The sequence below is a fragment of the Carassius auratus genome, chromosome 38 (assembly GCF_003368295.1).
Source record: "Carassius auratus strain Wakin chromosome 38, ASM336829v1, whole genome shotgun sequence".
Classification (NCBI taxonomy): domain Eukaryota; kingdom Metazoa; phylum Chordata; class Actinopteri; order Cypriniformes; family Cyprinidae; genus Carassius; species Carassius auratus.
The window spans coordinates 3,905,498-3,932,783 of record NC_039280.1 but is presented as its reverse complement, the minus strand read 5'-3'; the positions used below and the strand labels follow the sequence as shown (position 1 = coordinate 3,932,783).

Here is a 27,286-nt window from a genome sequence, read left to right as displayed (position 1 = left end):
GTTGATGAGACTGTTACACATACAATGGGAGAGAATGTTGCATTTTCAAAGCTTCATCTGTCCCTGTGATTGTTTATTTTTCATGAACCAATGACGGATTCGGCATCCAGCTGTTTTACATCTACTTTTAATTCCTTTTGTAATACTTCCCTCTTGTAGAAATCCCATAAGTATCTTTTTGAAATGGAGACACACTAACACATGCATTTTCTCACACACACACACTTAAGCGGACACAATACACACACACAATATAAACAAGCAAGGATTACAATGAGAACAGAAAAGGCTGATGTTGTCTCATGACCACACTTTTTCCACCAGGCATTTCCCAAGAGATGCAAATTCCATCCTCTAATCTTATTTGTCATTGCATATTAGAGCCTTACTTGTGTTTACAAACCATATTCCTCTGCACTTGATACACAAGGCTAAGAGCTATGGAATCGAATCGGAGTGAAAGCCAATCCACGCTGGAGAAAACACAGTTTGGCCTGTTAGAGAAACGGGCTGAAGCACCTCCTCTAGTATCAAGAAGAGTAACAGTATCCCTGCTAGAATGTAACTGTTTATCATGGGCTAATGTTCGGCAGGGGCTGCCAGAGCTGTGTGTGCTAAACAATGCACTCATTCAGGCCGTCGCGCATCTGCTAGTGATCTGGGATGGGACGTCGATACGCTCTCAAGGACGACGGCCTCTGGTCCGATCCAGAGGAGAGAGGAGGTCTTGTGCCATCCTACTCTACATGTGCCAAGCTTGAGAGCCAATTCACCAGTGGGCAGGAGATGGAGAAAACCAGAAGGAGGGAAACGGGGGAGTGATTTATTGAGGGTTAAACATACAGATTATTCTCTTTCTTATGAAAAAGACTTTTTAAAAGTAGTCTAGTAGTCCTTTTTGTGCACTTTAAGATGTCCTCAAAGTGGTTCTTAACCAGTAGATTATGATACCAATATGGGTCCAGTTCTGTTCTCAAAAGGTTGAAGGATTGCAGGTGCATTTTTTTTTTAAAAACTTGTAAAATCATGCATTGATAGCAATATGAAAAGAAAATGCTTCCCATATATTTTGTTGTTTGTGTCAAAGTTAATATATCAGTTAAAAATAATAATAGTGATGATGATGATGATGATGATGATGGTTCACAGCAAATTCACCTGTGCTTGATCCATGTTTTTCCTTTAAACAAATTCAACCACATTAGATTTACTTTGAAATAATTTGCAAATGATTAAAAAGAAAGGACAAGTAACTCATTAAAAAATAATAATAATAATTAAGCTGAAAGGCAAAAATAGTCATTTATTATTTTTTTATAAATAAAGATTTATTTTTCACTTATCTTATGCTTCAGTTCAGACACTTTTGTGTGTGTGTGAGACTGAAAAAAGGCTAAATTAAGAGAGTTTTAGGGACATTTAAGTGGGTCCATATGGTTTAAGAAGCTAGTAATATATAAGCACAAATCTCATCTCTTGTAACACATTTGTTTTGCCTCTGTAAAGTCTTTGTCTGTCCCTCACACACACATTCAGTGTGAGTTTTAATTACCTGCAGATATCTGTCTCATAAACACTAACACCAATTATGATAATTCCACCCATTCAAAGATGTTTAATTAAAAGGAAATGATTAGGACCCCTTGACTGTTTTATTTCCATTAACTGTCTTGTATGACAATATCAAGCACCCCCTGCGGAGCGCTGATAACGCGCGCGGGGTGAACGATAACACATCAGACAACTGCACCTATTCACTCCTATCGCGCGACAACCACCGCCACGCGTGGAGTCCTGAGTGAAAACCGATCTGTGGAAAATTGGAGAGGAAATAGTCTTCCCGGGATCAGCGTGGCCGTATAGAATTACGGTGGAGGCCCCTCCCCCTGTCTGGCTCGCTCTTTTTTTCTCAACCTCTCGGTTGGCTTTCCGAGAGGGCTCGATCCTACTCACGCTCAGAGCGCTGAGAAATAGCAGGCAGAAGATGGCTGACTCTACCGGGCACGGTGAGCCCACAGCAGCAGCAGCATCAACTTCACCGGGGCTTCTCACGCGCCTGCCATTCGCTGCCACTCCGCAACTCTGAAACGGCCCCGCCTCGCTCCGGGCCCCAAATATTGACAGAGATTTAAAGAAAACATGGCTGAGATGGAGAAAGAGGGAAGACCTCCGGAAAACAAGAGGAGCAGAAAGCCAGCTCACCCCGTGAAGAGAGAAATTAACGCAGAGATGAAGGTAGGCTGTGCGCGCGCTCTCTCACTGGCGCCCATAAAGGCTTGTCATTTTTGGATGCGTTGAGCGCACCGCCGCTCCGCCCTCGGGCTGAATATAGAGAACCGATTCATTCAAGCGCTGTGTGTTTGGGGTTAATCAACTAAGTTAGATTTTTTTTTTTTTGGTTGCAGAACAGGTCGGCATTATTTTCCTCCCGTTTCTTTTTTTGAGCTCAATTCACACACCTTCTAAACCACTGTAGTCTTGCTTTCCAGTGCTTGAGATGACCTATTTTGTTTATATTGCATTATGGATTTTATTTAAACATATTTGTATGTGTTTTTTATGTCATGGTGTGCGCGTAAAGTATGAAATGTCCAGTCAGATCACAGTAAGGTCTAGAGTGAAATCCTCTTGCTGGCTCCTCTGTAGTTGATGGAAAATCCAGTGCGTCAGTCTCCGCGTCAAACTGCTGCGTTACTACTACTACTAGCGCGTTACTATCACTCTGCTAAGCAACACAAAAGCATGAGAACAGAGTAAAAGTCAATAATGAAATAGAAAACATGTTGGAAGGCTGCAGCTGTCCAGCTGTTCTGATGGGAAGCGCTGGTCACTCCAGATGTTCATCTGTTCAACACTGACTGAGCGCTGTCTGCTCGTGACAAATGCACATTTAATAAGCCTTTTGGGGTATTTGGTATATGCAATCATAGTTTGGTTCATTCAAGAACTAGGAGATTCTTTCACTTTTTTGCTCCGTTTGAGCAGAGCCGTGCGTTAGTATGTTTTGAAGGCGCACACAGGCGCTTTGTCTCCTGGTTTTGTGGAGCTCATTGTCTGAAGCGTTTGCATCAGCTGCCATGCAGCCTAATGTTTTGGAAACGCCAGAATTTATCTGTGCTCTTTATCAGATCAAGCTACATTCATTCTGATAGCACCATCGTGGTATACAGGGACGCATTTAATTGGTGTTATTATTAATTTGATAACGTGTTTCGGTCACTGTAAACGCGTGTGTGGCTTTGGTGAATTTGCTCCGTTCGCTTTTTTTCTTGTTGGTGATTATTTGACGGAACCTGCGCGAGGCTCTCCGGTCCGCCGGGGATTTAAATTTGACAGATATTGATCGACCTGTAGCGGAGATTCAGGCGTGCGTCTCCCCGGTCTCCTTAAATGCCACCGATCTTTCAGTTTGACATAACTCACACACACACAAGAGAGAGAGAGGGATGCAGTGCTGCCCTTGCAGAAACTGACTTATTCTGGAGCTGTTACGTGTGAGATGTGAATTATTGGGGGTTTGAGGGGCCAGGACTCTCTTGATTAATCAGTCATCACTTAAAAATAATGTGTTAATTGCTATTTTATGTTTAGAATAATTTATTTATGATAATTATACATTTTCGAACTATGAATCTTGACGTTTCATTCAGTTTATTCTGTTTGACTTCATCTATCCTTGCATTTTCATTAAAAAAATGTATATAAAAAACTGTGATATCATTTCCTGTTTATGTAAAATGAGAACAAAACAGCTGCATGCATGTTGCTTACATCACTGACTTTGACTTGGCCTGCAATTTTTTTTTACAAATTAATAGTTAACTGTTTTTATGATAATAATAATAAAAAGGATGAAAATTTAGTTTCAAGAATGTCAGCATTTTAATGACACCTTTTTTTTTTTGCAGTCTCCTGATCATTACACCACTTGGATGTTTTTGAATATCCATTTTGAATTTTAATTTATAAATAGAAAAAAAAAATGTAATTATCATCAAGTTATTTATTATCTGTTTGAATATTACTTGCAGTTGTAATTAATTGTGAATTTAAAAAAAATATAATAGATTTGAACAAAAAGAAAAAAAAACTTTGATCTGTAAGATTTTATTTTTATTTATTTTTTTATTTTTTTGAGGAGGATTGCTGCTTCAATGAACTGAACTGAAAATACATCACAGCCTATGTAACACGTTCAGACATTGTCTTTCACACTGCTGGCCTTTCCTTTAATAAGGAATCAATTTTTATACAGTCAGTTTTTGTCAGAAATGGATTGCTGCTCAAATGGGGTGAATCTTCCATTCGCTTCCAATTTTGTTTGTTTTCCATTATATTCTTTCCTTTCACATACTAAAAGTAGAACAAATAAAAATCTGTCACAATCATTATCAAATATATACATGACAAATTAAAAAAGAATTGGCATTCTGTCTGGTTATGGAGACCTTGAGGACAAAACTTGACTCAAGCTGTAATATACCCATCCTTGTCACCTGAGTGAGGTAGACAGCAGCTTATAGAACTCAGTTTATAGGCTGTGGCTTATAACAGCTTGTGCACTACTCATCTTTAATACACTGAATTTAGTGCATAGTTCAATGATTTCAAACAATACTTCAAAATCTGTCACACACTTTCATCTTTGTTTTGGTCTGTAATTTACTATGCTCATCTCCAAAGGTCTGTGGTGTGTTGGCCTTGTCAGGGGTGTTGTGTGCACCAGTCAGGCACAAGTCTGTTATTTTATCCGTAAGAGTTGTCATTTTTACCACAGAGCTGTGGATAAAGCTGTGGTGCCTTTCTTTTGACAACAGCAGGATTATTTTTTTGTATGACATAAAGATATATATTCATCTCACAGACCACCTATACCCACCTATATTATAATGCATGCAACATGCATTATAAATTAAATGACAAACACATAGCAGAATTTATTACATATACATTAACATTAACAGATAATACACTAGTCATTGATAACATATACATACACCATATCAAAACACTGCCGGTGATCTTTAGTAACGTATACGAACATGCAAATCAAATTAGCTGAGGATGCTGGGTAATGGGTGGTACAATAGTTTGTACACACATTTAAAACAAATGAATAATGTGGTTTATCTTTTTTGTAATTTAATGTACAAGATGGACTAAGGCATGGAATTTCTCACTTAAATGCTTCATCATGGCAACTTCTCAAATAAGTGACAGAAGTTGAACCATAATTGCCTCAGCTATCCTGAAACAGACAGGTGTTTTTCACAGCCAGAACGAACCTTCTTACCCTGCAATCTCTCTGATCGGATTCTGCAAGTTAAATTGCCTCTTGAAATGAATAATGAAGAGTATTTTTTAATGCAGTTATTCTGTTTTAAATGTTTTAACAAAAAAATTAGAGGATGATTTTTAGATTCCCCAGAGAACCTTTCAGCAGACAGTTCTTACAAGAACCATTTTGGCCTATTATGAGAAGCATTTCAAAAATCCGAAAAACCTTTTGAGCAATGGAAAGTTGCAATGATTATTAAAGATTATTTCTAGAACCACAAATGCCAATAATGACTCTTTATTTTAAGAGTGTATAATTCAAAATAGTGGTCCAACAATATTGGTTTTTCAAAGATTTGGTTTCCCTAATCCTGGATACGTGGTTACATCCATACAGCAACATCCCATACATCTTCACCAGACACATGCAGGTGCCCTAGATGCCCCATGCAGATACCCCATACAGTTACCACAGACAGACCACAGACGCCGCCACAGCCGAGGGCGGTGGTCCCATGCATATGCAAATGGTGCAGACGAACAATGTGTGCGTGTCACGCCCCACGCAACATGAAAAACAGGAAACAGCAAAGCCATGGAGACAAAACAAAACTTTTCCCCAAACATTTGCGTCAACAGACACAGATCAGGTTCTGTGGAATCAAAGCTAAATTCGATATGCGGTGTAGAGTAACCAGAGGAGGGTTTAGAGCAAGGGTCGGTTTGAGGGGTCTGAGATACATGCGCGAACAGGTGTCAGTAACAGAGCGAAAATCACAGTGAGGTTCAATACTTCCATCCCAGCTGTATTATCAAATGTGTCTGCCAGCTTCACTCATTTTTCATTCTTAAACTCAGTGAGTTCATGCTTTCCACTGTGAGCAAAACTGTGACTAATACCCTTTCAAAAGGCTATAAATATAAAAGTAAATAAGGGACCTATTAGCTCTTGTACCTTAAGATATCACCCCAGTGACAGATTTGATTCCCTTTGTCCTTAAAGTACTTATAAATTTAGGAAGATCAGTTGCCTGTTCTTTAAAGGTGAAGGAAAAATCTTTTGTCACAGTCACTTCCTGTTTGAGGGTCTGTACCTATGTAAAAAAAACTCACAACATGCAGAACCAAAGCATACTGTAACAGATAAAGAGCGTGTGTGTATAAATACAATCTGTGTTTTACTCTGCACTTCTCTCTTATTGCCTCAGTGAGAACTTGAGACTTGAGCATTATGAATTTCTCCCTCTCACGTATCAGATTTCCACCAACACACACACACACACACACACACATACACACAGCCTATGAAGAGTCCCTCGCTTTGGGGCTGTTTAAAACAAATCTTTGTTTAATTTTGCTCTTACTTACAAGAAAAGAGACAAAGGTAAAAAGGCAAAAAGAGAGAACCAGAGAGATATGGTAAATTGTACACAATCAGGCCTTGTGGAGGAATATACCTCTGAGAGAGATACACAGAAGAGACGTCTGTGAGAGTGTTGCCTTCATCTCCGTCTGCTTTCATGTGCAGCATGGTAAAATAAGGCCCGTGCTGGTGATTGCCCCGGCGGAGAGGGGGATGAGAGAGAGGGAGAGGAGAAAGGAATGTATACAGCAATAGGCAGCCTAAGCTGTAAAAACTGAAAGCTGAGAATACAGGCCGGATCGGATATCAAGGAAGGTAGATGGAAATGAAAGCAGAGCATAGTGGTGGTAGTGGGGGGGGGGGGGGTGAAAGAAAGAAAGAGAGGGTATGGAAGAGAGAAAAAGAAAGTGATATTCAGTATGAGAGAAGGACAAGAGAAAAAAGCAAGAAGGGAATGGAAAAGTGCGGGTTGGGAGGAGAGGAGAGAGAGAGCGAGACGAGGAGAGAGCGGTTGGTCAGAAGGAAAGTTAGTGAAGGGAGGAGGGAATTTTATCATGGTGTACAGTGACCTACTCTTGTTACCGCGCACAGGGTGTCCGATTCCCCCCGCCGCCACAATCATGGTGAACAGAGAGGGAATGAGATTTGCTGCTTTGTATCTTGTAACTTTTCTAGCTGATGTTTCAGTCTAGCATGAAAAGCATTTTCTCCAAACATTCCCAATTTCATTTAGTCTCTATAAGAGAGGAAGCACAGTATATTTCTCTCTATCTGTTTTTTTTTCATAGTGATTTTTTGGTTTTATCAGAGCGTGGGTAATTACTGGGCGGCCTTTAGAGGGGAGGAGTGCAGGGAATTTCAGATTGCAATTATGCATTTGAAGTATCGTTTAGTGCAGAATCCAGAGCCTTTGACAGAACTCAAACTGATCTGCAGCACTATTAAAGACTAACTCACAGCAGTGATGCACATGAGGATGTATGTTGAAAACTGTCAGTTTTCCTCTGTGCTTTGTAACACCGTTTTCTAAACTTGTTTTGTAATGGCTACATGTGCATGCATAGATTTGTGCATGCAGTTTGATTGGATAAAATAAAAACATTAATTATAGCAAAATATATAACAGATTGGCATTAAACTGTTATATAACTTTAGTTTTTCTCCATTTTAAAAAGCATTTCAATCAGAGATCCCTAAACCAGGGCCTGCAAGCTAAAGTTGTCCCATGATGACCTTTGAATTGGCCTGCCATGCCATATCACAAAAGGAAGAGAAAAAATAAGGGGGAGGGGGGCATGAAGCTTCTTAATTTCATGATTTTTTTTTTCATTATTATTATTTTTTAAATATCTATATATATATATATATATATATATATATATATATATATATATATATATATATATATATATATATATATATATATATATATATAATTTATTTATTTTTCAATTTAATACATTTTAATTTTCAAATAATACAACATTTAATTTGGCCCAAGGCCCTCAATCAAGTTAGATTTTTGGCCCTTAATAATTAAAAGTTTGAGCACTGGGCACCCTGATTTTAATGAGAATATTTTCCTCACTTCTGACAATAATTTCAACTCCCTTTCTATGATAAATGTATCAAAATAAATTTGTATTTTTAAAAAAAAATTTTATAATAAAGAATCACTGTCCCCAAGCCCAATGTGACCTTACCTTTGACCCTGTGATGAGTATGTGTGACCCCTTGTTAACTCTGTTAGTCAGATGAGCCCTCTTGAGGAACTGTTGAACCCCTCTAAAGTCAGCTCAGCTGGTGTTCCCAAACAATCAGACCTCTAGAAGTGCCCAAAAACTCTTCAGAGCGGAGCTCAGGTGATACAGCTCAGCTGCTGATACAGTCTAATAGGGTTTCCTATGGACCTGGTGTGATTACTGCTTTGTGACTGACCTTGTGAACCCAGTCCTAAAACTGACACCTCGCCTTACAGACCAGAGGCAGGACAGACACCTGGTGGCCATACATCAGAAGTGCAGGGAAGGAGTGGAGAAGGGCTGTGCAACAGTTTGTACTCTAACTCATACATGTGTGCTTTAAAATATGTTGCACAACGATCCAGTAGATATAAAACATTATATTAAATTATAACATATAATATTACGTTAGAGTGAATCCCTCATTTAGCCTTTTTAGATAACATGTCTATATGTGTTCATAAAAGCAGTGTGCACTGGTGAGTCAAATACAAACCACATTAAATGAGTATGTATATATCGCAGAACACATAACAACAGTATGCTGCTTGGTAGGTAATGCGATTAACTGACAGTTTCTGTGTTTGATTGACAGTTGTTGACTCATGTCTCATCAGGTCCCGTCCAATCGGCCCCTCCCAGGGGCGGGGCAGGCAGGCAATCTCCATGGCAACTCGCCCTACTTGATGGTGAGAGCCTCCCTCAGACTGACTAAAACAGAAAAAGTGAAAAAAAAAAAAATACATATACAAAAATAAATATCTGATTGTTTAGATGCTCCCTTATGTCTTATGAACCCACTGAGATTTAAAAACAGGTGGGAAAAATAATGAATAATAATTTAATATTTATGTATTAGATATTTTAGAATTAATGTAACTTATTTTTTATTTAAATGTATATATTTAATATAATTGTATAATATAATTTGATTTATAATTACTCTATAAATTAAACTATGCTCTACATATTAGCAGGCTTTTATTCATTAATCAAATATCTACTAATATATTTGACTCTTTTGAGGTAACGTTTAAATATTAGTCAGCAGATGCAGGGTACATGGCTATTAAAATCTCAAGGTATGATGTTTTTTGTCTTAAGTAGGTTTAAGCTGCATGGATTCTGCTGTGGTCCGGCCAACGCTGATTTGTTAATAATGCTTCTTCCTCTTCTGTTCTCCGGTTGTCTGGTGTTGTTTGCTAGGTAGATGTTTGTTTGATGCCCTGGTCAGTCTATTGCCTCTTCAGATTTCTTTCTTAAAGGGATATGGAGCTGAAACATTTGAAGCTATTTTAAGTCAGATTTGGTCTATCGATGAGCTAGTGGATTTCTTGAATAAAACTATTTTGGCCTTGGTACACAGTAGTCATGCAAACATAGGATTCCCTGTGGAGATTTTGTTTATACGCTTTGCAATTTCTACCATTCAGAGGTTTTTACATCAATTGTCTCAGCGCAGTACACCTCCCAAACAGACTGCAATTATTTATTATTTTAGATTCAGTGTGTGTGTGTGTGTTGGCCATTTCTGTGAGAATGCATTATGAAATGAGTAATTCTGTAATCAAAAAATAGGCTTTAGTAGAATTTAGCTGATACGTGAGCACTGTCTGTTGATTCCTTACAACTTAAAAATAGTTTAATATAAACACCTTCTAAAAAGTAAAGTTGCATTGTTAAATTGTTCTCTCTTTTGCTTTCCCTCTCTGTAGAGTTTTGCCGAAAACACCATGAATGAGTTGCTTGGATGGTACGGGTATGACAAAGTGGAGTTACGAGACTCGGATGACATAGAGATCCGCAACTACCCTGACGGAGAAATGCGGCAACACGTCTCTGTCCTGAAAGGTGAGAGCTGACACAAATACTGAAATGGATCTCTGAAAGGCATGCAAAATAAGATTTACACATACCGTAGCAAATAGATTGTCTCAACGTGTTCAAAAGATAGGGGCTGGTAAGATTTGTTTGCTTTCTTTTTGGAAAAACAATTATACTTTTATTTAGCAAAACCACATGAAACTGATCAAAAGTGACAGTAAGGATGTTGATAATGTTACAGATGATTTTGATTTCAAACAAATGCTGTTCTTTTTCTTTCCATTAAAATAATACTTAAAAATGTATCATGGTTTCCACAAACATTAAGCATCACAAAAGTTTGCAGCATTGATATTAATAAGTAGGCCTAGTATTCCCTGAGCACCAAATCATCATATTAGAATGATCTTATTTCTGAAGGATCATGTGGCATGGAAGACTGCTTAAAAATTCTGCTTTGCCATCATAAATTATTAAAATATATTAAAATAGAAAACAGTTATTTTAAAGTGTAATATTTTTTCCCACAGTATTTCTGTTTTTACTGTATTTCTGATTAAATAAATGGAGCTTTGTTAAAAAAAAAATCTTACCGACCCCAAACTTTTGAGCTATTTCTTTTGATTAGCTTTCTAGACAAGATTGTTTGGGCACCTGAACCCACTCACTTACTTAAAATTTAAATTCAGAGAAAGTCTCAGTATCTAACTATACCTTCTGGACCCTCAGAACACTTGACACTAATATGCATAATTTGCATTCATTTTTTAATCATATTATCATCCCTTAATTCCCCATAGGTTCTTTGTAGCAGGTTAATTTCACAAACCTGTTTGCCACCAGAAAGAGCCTAGGGAATTCTGGAGCGGTAATAAGACTCAAAATCCAGACAAGGACAGGAACGAAAACAAGGACTGTCAGATTTTAAATGTTGTTAAAAAGAGAATACGCCATTAAATTCCTGAACTTCCTCCGTCGTTCCCCCGAGAGCACTCTGATAAACCCACAGCTTTATCTTTGCACCCTCCATGCTGTCTCCTGGCTGGCCTCTGTGCCAGAGCATTAGAGAGTCTTAAACTGTCAGCCATTTTTCCTGCGGCCCTGTGGGGACAGAGAAAGAGATGGCGAAACAATGAGCTGGCTAATTCCTTGCTAAGTCCATACTCCAGCCTCCATTAAAGAAAATGGTGATTTAGGCATTAGATGGTTCCCAGCTAGCACCACATTTCTCCAGCCTACCACGCCTGCCATGTGATGCTCGCCGTAATTACTTTCTGCCGTCAGACAAATCCACGGCCGCAGATTACGATATTTCACTATTGTTGGTTGACGTTGCTGGAAGTGGAGAGATTAGGCGAAGGACAATCAGACTTAATTAACTCGCTTAGCCGTGATCGTCTCTAAACGAGCATGCCGTTAGAGTTACAAATGGGCTTTTCTGCTATCTACCAGTAATCTGTTTGGGTGCCCTCGTTGAATCTTGTCTTATTTGCTGCAGGTGGAGGTGTGTTATGTGTACTATGGGAATGTCTTCTCTAGACTCTGTAAGAGCTATTTTAATCAGTTTTGTGCCATTTTACAAGACAAAACAGTGACGTGATGTGTGCGTTCGAGAGATTGCTAGAGTCCCAGAGTTGTGAATTAAAAAAATAATACACTGATCCTGAAGAAAATATGTACAGTTGTGTTTGAACAGTTCCTTGTGCAGTAAAAACTGAATACGCATACCGAGTCTCACAACTAATTTTACTTTTGTAATGTGGTATTTTCTAGTAAAACAGTACATTAATCAGAAAAAAGTACTTACATTATGAATCAGAATAGAGACAGATATGGATGTGAGATTGTTAAAACAATGACCAAACAACTATATGGTTTTTGTCAATGCAAAATAATGGTTATTTTGATTAAAGGTTATGTTTTTATTTTATTTAAAATAGCAGGGTTTTTTTCTTTCTTTAAATCCATTAAGGTTGTTAAAATTGTCAGTTACTGACTATAAAGACCATGACAGTCAAACCCACTAATGACATTTCCCACAACAAATATAGATCCCATTAACCTTATGTATTTCACACTGTGACTGATTTGTGAAACATAAACGACTCGCCATTACCTCTCTCCTCTCTAGAGAACTCTTTGCCAAAAGCATCCACAGTGGAGAACAGTAGTGGTTCTCCTCCACACGCCAACAGCTCTGGCTCTACTCCGACATCACGGAATGGAGTGATAGCAGAGGCGTCTGCAAACCCCTCCTCCTCTAAGGAGCACGGAGGCTTGCCAATCATAGTGCCCTTAATCCCGCCCCCTCTGATCAAAGCACCAGCAGGTAAGAAACACAAACCGCATAAGCATGCATTTGAGTATCTAACTTACAAGTGCACATTTAACTGAACAGGATACATGTGTATTGTACTTATTCATGATAGCTTAGGTTTCATATTCGAAATTCCAGGCTACACACATACCGTCAAGTGTTGAGATTTCACACTGTAACTTTATGAACTGTGTGTTACTGTTTCATATTCATCAGACTGATAACATTCATTTAATAAGTGCTTGACCATTTGTGAAAATGTTGCCATATCTGAGCTTGTCGTCTTTTGAACCAGATAATGAAACAGTACTGTCCCTCTGTCACTTTAACGCATTGTCGCCATGTAAACCATTTCCCTCATATGCTGAAGCTAAACATGTGAAGGTTTTTGCGACTGTACAAATATCATTGGAACAAATATTGATATAAACATAAATGTAAATAAAATGCAGCTTTACTTGCATTTTGACACTAAGAGTCCAGTCACATTTTTGTAGCGTAGCAGAACAAAGTCATGGTGTCTGATGGGACAGCACCATGATGAGGTGCATCCCTAAACCAGTGTTCTGTACGCTGGGGTGTTTGTGTTTGTGTGTGTGTGTCTATGTATGTGCACTTGTATTTATGTGTGCGTTAATGTGTGTGATGTGGTGAGAAACAGATGGTGTAGACTTGCTAACTACCACAGCAACAGAAGCCAACTCCCCCCTCCCTATCCCCGCCCCTAGCCTGTGGCCCTCTTGAATAATTCATGAGCATGCGCATAGTGACAGAGGGCTTTTGAAGTGCAGGTATGTACTGCTCTACCACCGGATGTCCCACAAACACACACACACTTGCACAATCCCTCTTAAATTCAGGACTCGGATGGAGCAATGAGGCTGTGCTGTGGAAAAACAAACAGAATTGCCATGGCAAAGGTTTATATTCGAATGTTTGTATTTTGAGGGTTGTAGAGGAACACTTTGAGTCCTTGTTGCTCTGTATGATGCAGTTTGTTAGGCAAGCTCTTTTTATATTTTTATATACTTCATATTTGTATGTACTTTTTCCAGCCTGCTGAATCTAAAGTCATCTTTACAGAATTTACGGCTGCTCTGCCTCTGCTCAAAATTAAGTGTAAAGACCCAATGCCACATAAAAAAATTACTCAATTATGCCTGCTCCGACCTACCTCAAGCTTCTACTATCAAAGTATAGAGTTGTAATTTAAGTGCAAATACATGTATGTCAGCTGTGAGCAGCATATAACAGTCTGTGTAAAGACACCTAAATGCCACTTCTTTGCCACCTTTGCTGTGTAAATTATGGATTAAAAAAGTTTTTTCTCTCTCTTCTTTTTTTAATGCCTGAATATGGTATGTGTTAATGAGGTATTCTAGCAGGGCTAGTTCGTCAAGGGTTTTAGCCAGTAAACAGGATGGTGTATCGATCAGGACACAGGAATGAAGACGAGGAGATGTAATTTCTTCAATTAACTGTATTGAGATCCAGCAGTGTTCATCAGAACATTCCAATATCCTGCATTGTCATTATAGTTTTTTGTCATGAACTCAACATAAATATTGGAAGCTGGATCGTTCAGAACAGATAAAGAAAACTACACAACACATGTATGTAGGCTGAACTATGCTGCTGAACTTGAACACTTTCCCGAACTCACTATAACCACACTAACTACACACTTCCTCCCCGTAATCACCGAAGAAGAGTCTTAAAGCGGCAGGCACCCAGAAACGTCAGAGCCTTTTATACAGCCGCCCCCAAATGTGCAAGCACATTTGCTTCCATTAAAGGCTCATCAGTCCGGCTGAGGGGGGCTCACCGAGGCATCATCCTCCCCCGACAGGAGAGCTGGCAACATCACCAACCGAGCTACCGGTCGTGTGTACACATGTCCTCTGATGTCCACATCAGCGGATCTAATGCATCCATCGTCGCTGCGGTGGACCTTGGTTACATGTCCAATGGGCCACAGGGCTCGAGGTAGCTGTGGGTCCACCAGCATGACAACAGCCTTATCCAGTAGTTCAGGAGAAGCGGAGTGCCATTTCTGTCTGGTCTGCAGCCCAGGGAGATATTCTCTGATGAATCTGGACCAGAATTGGTCAGCAAGAACCTGTGAATGCCTCCAGCGTCTGCGACTCAGGAGCTCCCTCTCAGGATAGACCACTTGGGGTAGAGATCCATCAGGCCGCCCCATAAGCAGACTATTTGGCGTCACAGGGTCGATATCCGCAATGTCTGCAGATACATAACCCAATGGTTTAGAGTTGAGGATTGCCTCAACTTCCAGGAGAACGGTGAGAAGGACATCTTCATGAACAGGTTGTGCCCCCACACAGGTGTAAAGTGCAGACTTGACGGAGCGTACCTCTCTCTCCCACACTCCTCCAAAGTGTGGAGCTGCTGGGGGGTTAAACTGAAACTTAATCTTCTGACACGCGAGTCGTTTCCGCAAGGTTGGCTCCATACTGGCAAAAGCCTCTCTAAGTTCCCGTTCTCCTCCTCTGAAGTTGGTCCCCTGGTCTGACCACAACTCTACAGGTGTCCCCCTTCTGGCGATGAACCGTCTTAGGGCCATCAAGTAAGCATCCGCATCCATATTTCTGAGGAGATCCAAGTGTACCGCCCTGGTTGTTAAACACTTAAATATTATTCCCCAGCGTTTCTCCTGGCGTCTGCCCATCTTGACAAACATGGGTCCAAAACAATCCACGCCAGTGGAATGGAAGGCGGGTTTGTGTAATCGGAGACGAGCAATGGGAAGGTCCGCCATTCGGGGAATGGAAGGCTGAGCTCTCCAGCGCTGACATTCGGCACAAGAACGCTGATGTCTGCGAATCGCCTCCCTTCCATGGATTATCCAGAACGACCGCCGCATCTCTGCAAAGACCCGCTCCGGACCAGGATGGAGCAGGTCGCTATCAAACCTTTGGATAAGTAAGCGTGTAACTGGGTGTGAGGCATCCAGAACTACAGGGTGCAATGTCAAGTCATCTTGACCTTCCAAACGTCGTAACCGACCTCCTACTCGTATGAGATCCGTGGATCTATCTAACTCCGGAGCCAAGGTGAGTAATCGACTCCCAGGTGAGACAGGTTTCCCAGCTGCAAGGAGTTTGTAGTCCTCTGGAAATGACTGTCGTTGGGCTCGCTGGAGCACAATCCTCTCTGCCTGTTGGTACTCTTCAGCATTAGGTGTTGAACTTGAAGGGTTTGGTCCTAGGATTTCTAGAGCAGTGGCATCTATGAGCTCCTGCCAGGTTTGGTAGACCTTGTCATCCCTGCTGATTGATATTGGTGAGGTAATCGTTACTCCACAGAAGGTGGTCTTCCGGAGTTCCACATTGTCCTCAAATGGCTCAGTGCTGGGTCTTTCTGGCCAGGTGGCTGGGTTCTGAAGAAGGAAGGGAGGTCCTTGAGACCATCGGTTGGGATCTATTAGGGCCTCCAGGGTCTTCCCTCTTGTCAGATCATCAGCAGGATTATTCGCTGAGTCCACATAGCGCCAAGTGCACTTTTCTGTTAACTCCTGTATCTCAGCTATTCTGGCACCTACGAAGACCTTGTATCGGCAAGACTGGGAGTGTAGCCAGGTTAGGACTGTAGTGGAGTCTGACCACAACACAGTTCGAGCCACTGTCAAGCTTAGTTCCCTCTCAAGGACATGAGCCAGCTGTGCTGCAACCAGAGCTCCACAAAGCTCCAGGCGTGGGATAGAATGCAGGCGTCTTGGAGCTACTCGTGAACGAGCAAGGATGAACGACAGGTGGATCTGTCCTTCCCTGTCCTCAGTTCTCATGTAGGCTACAGCTCCATAAGCCTGCTCAGACGCATCTGCGAAGATGTGCACCTCACGGGTAGCACCCTCAAGGTTGGCGTCCGCCGGAACATATGCACGTGGAAATGTGAGGAAAGGTAAGGACTCCAGTTCAGCCTCCCAGCTGGACCAGGCTTGCAGGAGTTCGGCGGGTAAGTTAGAGTCATCCCAGCCTCGCTTCTTATCCCACAGCTGCCTGATGATGAGCTTCGCTCGGGTAGAGAAAGGTAACATGTATCCCAAGGGATCGTATTGAGTAGCTAGAACTCTGTAAATGTTCCTCAGAGTTGGTACCTCGTAGGACACAGGCCTATGTTTGTAACCCAAGGAGTCGGTTGCCCAATTCCAGCTGAGACCGAGTGTTGACTCCAGAGGATTGGACTTATCCTGCGCCAGCCACAGGTCCAGGCTTTCAGATCTGGCCTCTTGAGGCAAATGACTCAGGACATCTGGATTGTTGCAAGCCCATTGACGCAACTCAAATCCTGCAGAAATCAGAAGATCCCTGAGGCGATCCACCAGCAGTTTAGCTTCACTCTGTGTACTCACGCTCTGCAGGCAGTTATCTACGTAAAAGCAGTTCTCAACCGAGAATCTCAGGTCATCGTCCGGCTGGCAGTGGTCAACAACATGGCGCTGCAGGGCGTATATCGCACAGCACGGGCTACAGGTTGTGCCGAAAGGCAAAACTTGCCACTCAAATGTTCTTGGGGTTTCTTCTACCTTCAGGTCCCGCCACAGGAACCTTAGAAGGTGGCGATCTTCAGGGATGAGGCGGACTTGATGAAACATCCCCTTGATGTCTCCACTAACAGCAATGGGACGTTCACGAAATCTCAATAAGACTCCCAGCAAGGGGGCACCAAGGGTAGGGCCAGGTAGCAGGTACTGGTTCAGGGTCTGCCCGAGGTACTGGTGAGAACAGTTAAAGACCAGGCGGTTCTTTCCGTTGTGGCTGACGAGATGATGTGAGATGTACCATCCTTCTTTGGTAGAGGTCTCCTCAGTGACTTCCTTCACAGCACCCGTTTCTATGAGCTTCTGCATTTCCATCTTGTACGCATCTGCTAATTTAGGGTCCTTTAAGAGTCGCCTCTCAGTACTACGTAACATGGGCATAACTGACTCCTTTGGCGAGTGCAAAGGTGGCATGCTTGGATGGGGCAGCAATGGTGTGGCGTACCTAAGAATTCCATCTACATTAGTACGGACCGTCTTGGCTTCAAGCAATGCTACAGCCTGCTGATCCAGCTTCGACCGCGTCACCTCTCTTTCATGTCGGTAAGGTACAGTGTCTACTTGCCAGAGCCTCTCAACATGCTTGTAAAGCTCATCCATTGGTGGCGCAGATGACGTAAACAGACACTGTGCAGGTTGGATTGGCCGCCCCCTGAATGGGGTAGGGCCTTGAAGAGTCCACCCGAGCCTGGTACAGACTGCGGCTGGGCCACCTGGTGGACCAAGCCTGACTGGTTCGACAGGTGTTATCAGCTGAGGGTTGTCAGAGCCTACAAGGAGTGTAGGTTGAGCATCTCTTAAGGCAGGTAGGGGAATGCCACTTAGGTATTTGTATTTCCTCTTCAGACGGTCAATGGGGTAAGTGTGCTGTGCTAGGCTGAGGCGGCCAGCCGTGAAGGCACCATTGATCTTAAAGCTGGTGTGAGGGTTTGCGGCTGGTGAGACATGGAAAGACACCGTGTGGCCATGGAGGATCTGGATGTCCTGTCGGACTGTACGCAAAGGAAGCGCTTCAGGAGTGCCCTTTATGCCAAGAAACTTAGCTGCTGCTGGCAACAACATGGTCCTCTCTGACCCATCATCAAGGATCGCAAAGGTATCAAGGGTTCGGTCCTCATAATGTACAAGCACAGGGACGACCTTTAACATGACTCGATTCCCGGCTCCAGGTCTGTCCAGGTAGAGCGAGTCAGCCGCAGAGCTGGTTAAGCAGCTCTCTTCTTTAACAGCTACATCTTTATTGCCCCTCTCTGCTCTTGTATTTATCTCATGAAGAGCCAGTAAGTGTTTTCCCTGACAGATGTTGCAAGGTTTCTTCAATGTGCACTGAGCGGCTTGGTGAGTTCGTGCACAACGCCAACACCGCTTGTTAACCCGTATCCACTCTCTAAGCTGATCTTTGGAGAGTTTGGTGACTGCACTGCATTGACTAAGATAATGCTCAGTACTCTCACAGTAGGCACAGTAAGCTTTACTCTTGACCCCTCTGCTGGTTGAACTCTCTTTTTGGTACAAAGATGCTGTCTCTCTTGACTCACCAGCTCCATGTAGGACGGTCACTGTTTGTCTTCCAGGACGACCATCAGTCTTCAAATTCTGCCTTTCCTTTATGCTGCGTCCAGTAGCCTGACTGTCGAAGCCCTGACACCATGATTCATAGCGGAGCCATTCTGCCAAATCATGTAGCGTGTGGGTCGCCCCTAACTGCTTGAACTGATGTCGACGGAAATCAGCTCGCTGTTCCGGAGGGAGCTTACTCAGCAGACGAGCAACATGTGAGCCACAGTTGAGTTCAATTTCCCCTTCAGGACCTAGAGTCCGCAACAAGCCCACTAAAGATTGTATCTGAAGAGAGAACTTCTGGAATGCCATAGTATCACCACGCCTTACTTCGGGGGTTTCTAGAACACTTGCTATCTTCTTTAAGGCAAGTTGATGAGGATGACCAAATTTGTCATGGAGGGCTGACATAGTGTCACTATAGGGGTTGGGTGAGTTTAGATAAGCATCAGCTATAAGCTTAGCTTCCTCCAGCTTTAAATGATCCACAAGTATTTGATACTTGAAAAGTTCTGTAGCATTAGATGGGAGTAGGTTTTCTAGAGCTATGCGAAGCCGCGCAAATTCACTGGGATCCGGGTGAATGAACTTTGGGATTGTGGGTTGGGGCCCTCTATACACTTGTTCATTCCCTGGCGGCTGCATCAACTGATTAGGTGGTGGCATGCCATGTACCGCTCCAGTGGCTGCTAAAGGATGGTAGGTTCGGGCAGGCGCTGATTGCATCACAGGTGCATGAGCTGGGGCAGGGTGTGTGAGCAACTGAGAGGGTCGTGTAGAGAGGTATGGTGATATCCCTTTATCGGTAGTAGGAGCGGGATACTGAGGAGGCAGTGGAGGCTTACAAGGCCTACATACTCTAGCTTCAGGGGAAAGATTGTGATGTCTATTGTCTAGCTCTTGTTCATCAACCCTGAGATTGCACATCCCTCTTGACACGTTCTCTTCAGGTTCAGGCCAGGGTGGAGGATCAGGCCAGTCCTCCTGCTCCATTTCCTTTGAGTGTGCTGCAACAGCGAAACTCCTTGAGGCTACAGCATCAGCTTGTGGAGACGTGGGATTACTATAGTTTGAGGTTGGACTATTAACTTGGGCCAGGTCTGCTCTCAGTGAGCGGGCTACCTCCAGTAGCTCTTTCATCTCGCGCCGTGCTTCATTGAGTTCCTTTATGCCCGTTTGAAAGGCCTGTTGTGTTTGGAGCAGTTTTGTATTCTCCTCTCGAATAGCTCGGATTTCCTCAGAAAAACGAGAATCCAAATATGGGCTCTGATGGGATGAGGGTGTCCGCGCAGGCTGGCTAAGCCCATCCAAATCCCTCCTCTGGCTGTGGTCTGGGGCTAGCTGAGGAAACTCAGGGTGAGCAGCATTCCCAGAGAAGCCACTAGAGTGAGGGTAGGCTGTTTGGAAAGGGAACGCCCTCCTATCCAAGGCAGGGGATGAGAGGCCCCATTGGTGCTGATCACGATGACTATATCCCATATAGTCCACTTCAAAGTCCTGAAGTCTGACAGGTCGACGTATTTGACGTTTAGGTCTCACATCAGGATACATCTCTTCATCTGACTCCATCCTGAATACTGCTATCCGGCTCGAAGGAACAATGTTAATGAGGTATTCTAGCAGGGCTAGTTCGTCAAGGGTTTTAGCCAGTAAACAGGATGGTGTATCGATCAGGACACAGGAATGAAGACGAGGAGATGTAATTTCTTCAATTAACTGTATTGAGATCCAGCAGTGTTCATCAGAACATTCCAATATCCTGCATTGTCATTATAGTTTTTTGTCATGAACTCAACATAAATATTGGAAGCTGGATCGTTCAGAACAGATAAAGAAAACTACACAACACATGTATGTAGGCTGAACTATGCTGCTGAACTTGAACACTTTCCCGAACTCACTATAACCACACTAACTACACACTTCCTCCCCGTAATCACCGAAGAAGAGTCTTAAAGCGGCAGGCACCCAGAAACGTCAGAGCCTTTTATACAGTATGGTTTGAGATTTATGATGGAATAGTTCACACAAAAATACATGTTTTATGATTTATTTTATTTTATGGTTCCAGGTAAAAATGACTTTTTCTTTTGTGGAACACAAAAGGAGATATTTTGTAGAATGTCCTGGCAGCTCTTTTCCATACAATTTTAAAGGAATAACACACTTAAAAATTAAAATTCTTTAATCATTTACGTACTAGTGTCATCCCAGACTCATTGATTTTCTTCCACCAAATACAAAAAAAGAGATTTTTTTTTTAAAAGATATGTTAGATATGTTTAGAGCTTGATGGTCATCCTTATCCCTTTTTCCTTTTCGTAAATGACTCTTTGTACGTTTTAAACAGGAACTATGCTTGGTTTGGTGTTCTTTCCTCTGATCTCATCTCCTTATTCTGATTATTTTGATTTGATTGGTCAGAAGTGGATTTGATTAATGAAATCTGTTGTATGTTTAGCTTATGGAGACATGTTTAACATAATTCTGAATTGATTTCTATCTCAAAATATAACTCGCACATTACAAAAGAGAGGAGAAATAGAGAGAGAGCGAGAGGAGGTGAGAGGAAAGGTTAAGTCTAATGGGCAGACATTTTCTCTCCGCACACTCAGATTTATCTGATCATTAAGCAGCTGCTAGAGGGTGAGAGTGTAAAAGATCTCTGAGGAGAAGCCATTTGACATGGGCAGATGCATTAAAATTATCACATACTAAATTTGATGTTGTGAGTCCCATCTTACCAAATTCAACATTATGAAAACACCCAAAAAGTTTTCTGTTGTGGCAATGTCAATTACATTTGAATCAGTTGGCTTGGTGTGTGTCTTTGTGGACCCTAGAAGCCCGCTCACCCCATTCCCAAACACACTCACATATGCTCGCACTTCAAACACCCAAACCCGAACACTTGTGCCCGCAAGCTTCTAGTTGTTAGTGGAGCATGCTGGGAAAGATCTAATATCATGTGGCATGCGCTGTGACGTAGGCAGATTGACTGATGCACAAACACAAGAGAAATACATAGTCTTAATGTGTGTGGGGTGATGCATGATGACAGGTTTCTCTTAACCCTTTGTGGGCTGGTAAGGGAAAGATTGTTTTTGCTGTTCAAACACCCAGAGAATATGTTTTTGTGTGGAAAAATACATAGTTGTTGAGAAAATTATCTGGTATATGACGTCTGGTTTATACGTATGAATTGCAAAGGCACTTTAGTCTATCCTTCTTCTTGCTAATAACAATAAAAGAAAATCAAAGAGATGCAATGCTTGTATATCTGTGTTCACATATGTTTATGTACTTGAATTTATGGTAAATGTGGTCTCAGTAATATGAAGTAATATGAAGAAAAACAACAATGGTTTATGTTGTATCTGAAATTTCACAATTTTTCTTCTACATTCTTTCTCTTTTTCTCTCTCTCTCAGAGGAGGACACCTCTAATGTTCAGATAATGTGTGCGTGGTGTCAGAAGGTGGGAGTGAAGCGTTATTCTCTCAGTATGGGCTCTGAACTGAAGAGTTTCTGTAGTGAAAAATGCTTCGCTGCCTGTCGACGTGCCTACTTCAAACGCAACAAGGTAAATGCCCAGTCTCCGCCTCTTCCTGTCCCCTCAGCCAATCAGGCTCCTTCTGTCTGATGTCACTTCTTCTGGCTCAAAACTTTAAATAATTCTTACGTTATTTTTTCTTTAAAATGTTTTATACATTTCAGACAGAGACAGGTTTAAAAAGAAGCAGGTAAACAGTACATAGCAACTCTCTGATAACAGTTCAAGTCATTTTCCAATAAACAGTCTTTAATAGGTTATTGTTGTGATCAGCTTAAACAATATTCAGTTTTTAATTTTCATCCATTATTGTTTTTACTTCACTGATATTTTTGAACATGGTCAGTTCACAAAGACAAGCTGATGGCATGAGTCATTTCTACTATTTAATACATTATAACTGAATAAAATAATAAAATCACTATTTTAAGGATGGGAGTATTTTTTATTGTAATTTTTTAAAATTAAAATATCATAATTTTGGTGAAAATGGGTCTCATGGCCGTGGATTAGATCATCTTTGTGATATTTTGTGGCATTAGCTGGTTTCTCTCACTCCACCCTGTTTGATAATATTATGGAAATTATAAACTAACTCACTGAACAATTTCTAGCTTTTGATCTGTCTTTTAACTTTGTTCCCATCCTGATTATTTTCTTGCAATTGTGTAAATAATTGATTGTTCCTGAGATTTACCAGAGCATATCTCTGAAAGTCGATTTTCCCCTTTAAAAGGGATATATACAACACAATAATTAGTTTTATTTGATTACAGAGCTCAAAAAGTACAGCACAATACACCATAACAGCAGTGAACCTCATTTAGATTTAAACCTCATGCCATCAGAGTGAGACAGATATTGATTGTGTGTTTTCTCTTCTATCTAAGCTTGGATATGTGAGGAAATTGCAGTGTAAGTATACTGTGTTTGGATTTCTCCTCTCCTCGTGTGTGTTAGAGACTCTCTTGCACACTTATTCACACACTGATGGAACTCATAATACCATGGACGCATGCAAACACACTCTTAGGCACATACACATGCATACAAAAGCACACACACCAGCACACACACAAATACACCTCACACATGCATTTGTTCACACACAAGAGTCTCACATGCATGCGTACACACTCCCACATGCATGCATGTTTGTTCACAGCCACCCCTTGCTTAGTGTGTGGTGTGTTTGAGGACAGAGTGGGACAGCATGAACAGACCAACGAACATGCAAACATAAGCTTTACTGGCGCTACTACACACACGCATATAAACCTAAATGCATACAGTAGTCTCTGTGTCACACACACAAAAACATATGGATACACAAAACAGACATTTGTATAAATCTCATAAATTGTTGAGCAGAGTAGATGTCCAGGGGCATAGAGTTTGTATATCTTATTAAAATGTATAAAAAAAAAAACATACTTTGCTGTAGAAACCATAAACCTTATCTATAACAGGTTGTACAGGGCATAGATATATATTATTTACATAGCTAAATATAAAACATGATTTTTTTTGGAACTAGAATAAAGAACAAGTATATATATGTAGATGTGCATATATATTTTGATAATGAAAATACCTACTTTTTAAAATAAATTCAAGAAATAAATCAGTTTGAAAATGAAAGCAACTTACAGTAGTTAAAAAGTGTAGGCAAAAACATGTAGTCAGAAAAACGAACCCCTCCACACAAATATAAAATTACTTCTAATTCAGTGACAGTGAATTCACAACTGTTAAGGACTGGCTATATTCATATTTGTGGGTTACATTTCACCCCAAATTCAAAAACAAACAAACAAATAAAATATAGGAAATTATAAAAAAAAAATCAAATTATATTTTGGTGAACAATTAATGGTTCTAAAAATTAATCCTATTTTATTTACTCATTCATTTTGCATTGTGACATTTCATGACAGCTGAACATTAATTAAGCACCCCAATTTTGGTTATTACAAAAAAAAATCAAATTGTAATATTTATTATCTCTGCTGATTATGCTGATAAAAAAAAAAAAAAAAAAAAAAAACTTGCACTACAGTAATGCGATTCTAATAAAATGCCTAGACATAATAGTAATGAGAGTTTTGTGGGTAAAATCTGCTAAGATATAATGAAGAAGAAAAAAATCAGTATGCAAACAATTTTAATACTTTAGTTTTAATTTCTTTCTTTTTATCCTTTGAATTTGGGGTGGAATGTGGCCTGGACAGATTCTCTTTTTGTGCAATGTACAGTATCCAAGTTATTGGAGGAATGGCCTGGACGTGTTTTTGTGAGATTTACTCAAACACTGATTTAACCCTATGAAGTTCACATGAGAGCGTGAGGGTCTGTTGTGCATCTGCAGTCTAATTTCCATTGTCCATGTTTTTATTATAAAAATGTCATTAGAATTATGCTCAAAGTCCAGATTTTCATAATTTATTTACTCACGTATAATAAAGAGAACGGGGTGTGCTGAGTGACATCATCTGATATGCGGTCAGTGTAGTCCTGTGATTATATAGTGTAAACTGTGAGGTCGTTTTGGCACGTCTGTGGACGTTTGGATGCTGTATCTGGTTCTCTGAGGAGACACGTCTGTGGAATGCCAAACGAACGTCTGGCAGGAGCATGTTCATTTAATCCCACCAATCATAGAGCTGTGTACTTCACTCCTTTGACGATTCTCCTGGCGTTCTGCCACCACTGCGACTCCACCTTTATTTCTATAATTCATTAGGATGGGGAAACTCTATTATGCTCTAAGATGATATGAACATTTTCTCTTTCAGTTTTGTCATGCACACCACAAGGTCAGCTGCACAGATAAGCAGTATTATGTTTGTGTGTGTGAAATAAGACACTGGGAGGGGCTGTGGGGCGGTGGGTCTGCTTGCGGTCTTGTGTTACTGCAGTAAATACCTGCAGCTGCTACATCTGCAAAACTCCAAACGGAAAAGGAGAATGCATACACACACATACGTATCTCTATCATCCCACCGGCCCACCTTGGGTAGTAAAATATCCTCACACCAGCTGCTTCAGGTGATTATAATTCCTCCCTAATAAAGGTGTGTGTGTGTGTGTTTGTTTGTGTGTGAATAAGGAGTGTCCTCCTCAGAGGAAATGTGGTAAACCTCTGTCAGACACGCACGTGCACACACACACACACACACACACACAGTATTGTTATTGTATTGTGTTTATTGTGTCAGCCAGTGGGCTCGTTTTACAGTGTCCAAATCCTCCTCAGATTTGCATGTGTGTGTGTGTGTGTGTGTGTGTGTGTAGGTGCTGAGCTAATGAATTTTGACAAGATATTTTTAGCCTCATGAAACCTTAGAGTAACTGAATATTTGGAATACAGAGAAGTGTGCCCATATATGGTGATTTGTTCTGGACTAAGGTGAACAAGACTAAAATGTATTTGTGAGGAGCAAAGCTGAATAAGTACAATGAAATTGGGGTCAGTCTAACTCGGTTACAGTGAGAGTTTGTTGTAGTGTAGCTTTAGTGGCAAATTGTGCCATGAAAAACAGTTATCAAAAGAACATAAAAACTATGGCATATAACGTTTTAATGCCAGGCATCACAATCAAAAAAGTAGTTGTGTAAAGTATAAATAAGTTCCATATTGTGTTCTTTTGACATGCACACTTTTTGTTATGGGAATTCTTAGTACAGGTTTTCTGAGCTTTGGCTCAATTCTAGTATACAATTTTTTCTTTCAACACTTAGTTTCTTGTTAACAGTAGATTTTATTTTTTTATTCATTTATTCATTTTAAAAAAGGGATATGTGGAAAAAGTACATTACTGTAACCCTGCACAATAAATTGCATTGTAAAATTTATAGAATGTGTAAAACAAACAAACAAAAAAGATCCAAAGGGATTGAAGGAACACATGCTGCTGTATATTTTTTATGGAAACCGTGCTAACATTTTTTCATGACGTTTTTTTTTTTTTTTCAAGAATAGAATGTTTATAAAGACAGCATTATTTTATCACAAACAAACAATAGATACATTTTCTGATTATTATTATAAGTAATGCATTTACTTATGGAACAGGGGGTGTTTATCATATTGCTATAGCCTTTATTTTATAAAAACAATAAGCAGCTTTTAAGTAAATTTACCATACAAGAAATCTTTACCCCTAGTAAAATTGGCATACATCGCAATACATGGTATTATGAGTCGTGGTCTAGTGGTTAGAGAGTTTGACTCCTAACCCTAGGGTTGTGAGTTTGAATCTTGGGCTGGCAATAACATGACTTTGTGCAAGGCATTGAAACCCCAACTGCTCCCTGGGTGCTGCAGCATAAATGGCTGCCCACTGCTCTCTGTGTGTGTGTGTGTGTGTGTGTGTGTGTGTGTGTGTGTGTGTGTGTGTGTGCGCGCCCTTTGGATGGATTACATGCAAGAGCAAGAATTCAGAGTATGGGTCACCATTCTTGGCTGAATGTCATGTCACTTATCATTGCTGCATAATGTTCTCAAAACTGTCAAAATTAATTAAACAAAAATGTTTGCCTGAAAGAGAGAGAAAGAGACATTGAAGAAAATGGGTACAAAATGACCTCAGTCTTGGACACCTGGGAAAAGCAATCCTTTTTTAAACAGCCAAGCAGATGGACTCAAAGACAGACAGTCTGACCGGTTTGTGCTTCATGCCATAAAAACGGAAATGAAACAAAATTAAATAAATGCAACTCTGCCAATGAGAGCAAGAAAATAGAGGAGTGTAGACTAACTGGTCATATGCTGTGCGTGTGTGTGTGCATGAGAATGTTGTTCAGTATTTTGGTGTGAGTCATCACACAGACACAAAGATAGTATATAAGCTGAAGAAGCAATAGTGAATACTAAAATCAACCTACAGTACATTGTGAGGACAGCCAGTGCTCCAAAACTGACTAAACCTACTAATAATGTCTTTGTGTGAGGGTTAGGACAGAACATACCAAGTCACTGGAAAATGTGTGTGTTTTTCCATTAATTTCTTCATCTACTGGTTCATTCATACTTCATTCTTCCCGGGCTCTTCTACTGCACCGTGGCCTGTGTGTGAGTGTGTGTGTG

At 40.8% G+C, this 27,286-nt stretch overlaps 1 protein-coding gene across 1 annotated transcript in view; it reads left to right on the top strand.

The window, feature by feature from the left end:
• Positions 1–1,651: 1,651 nt before the first annotated feature.
• LOC113057470 (sine oculis-binding protein homolog) overlaps positions 1,652–27,286 on the top strand; it is a 27,200-nt gene continuing 1,565 nt past the window's right edge. The window contains exons 1-7 of the mRNA XM_026224902.1: positions 1,652–2,235; positions 9,000–9,071; positions 10,098–10,233; positions 12,338–12,535; positions 22,076–22,227; positions 23,088–23,112; positions 24,993–25,013. Coding sequence (XP_026080687.1) covers positions 2,140–2,235; positions 9,000–9,071; positions 10,098–10,233; positions 12,338–12,535; positions 22,076–22,227; positions 23,088–23,112; positions 24,993–25,013 — 700 coding nt within the window. The 5' untranslated portion in view covers positions 1,652–2,139. The remainder of the gene's footprint in view (positions 2,236–8,999; positions 9,072–10,097; positions 10,234–12,337; positions 12,536–22,075; positions 22,228–23,087; positions 23,113–24,992; positions 25,014–27,286) is intronic.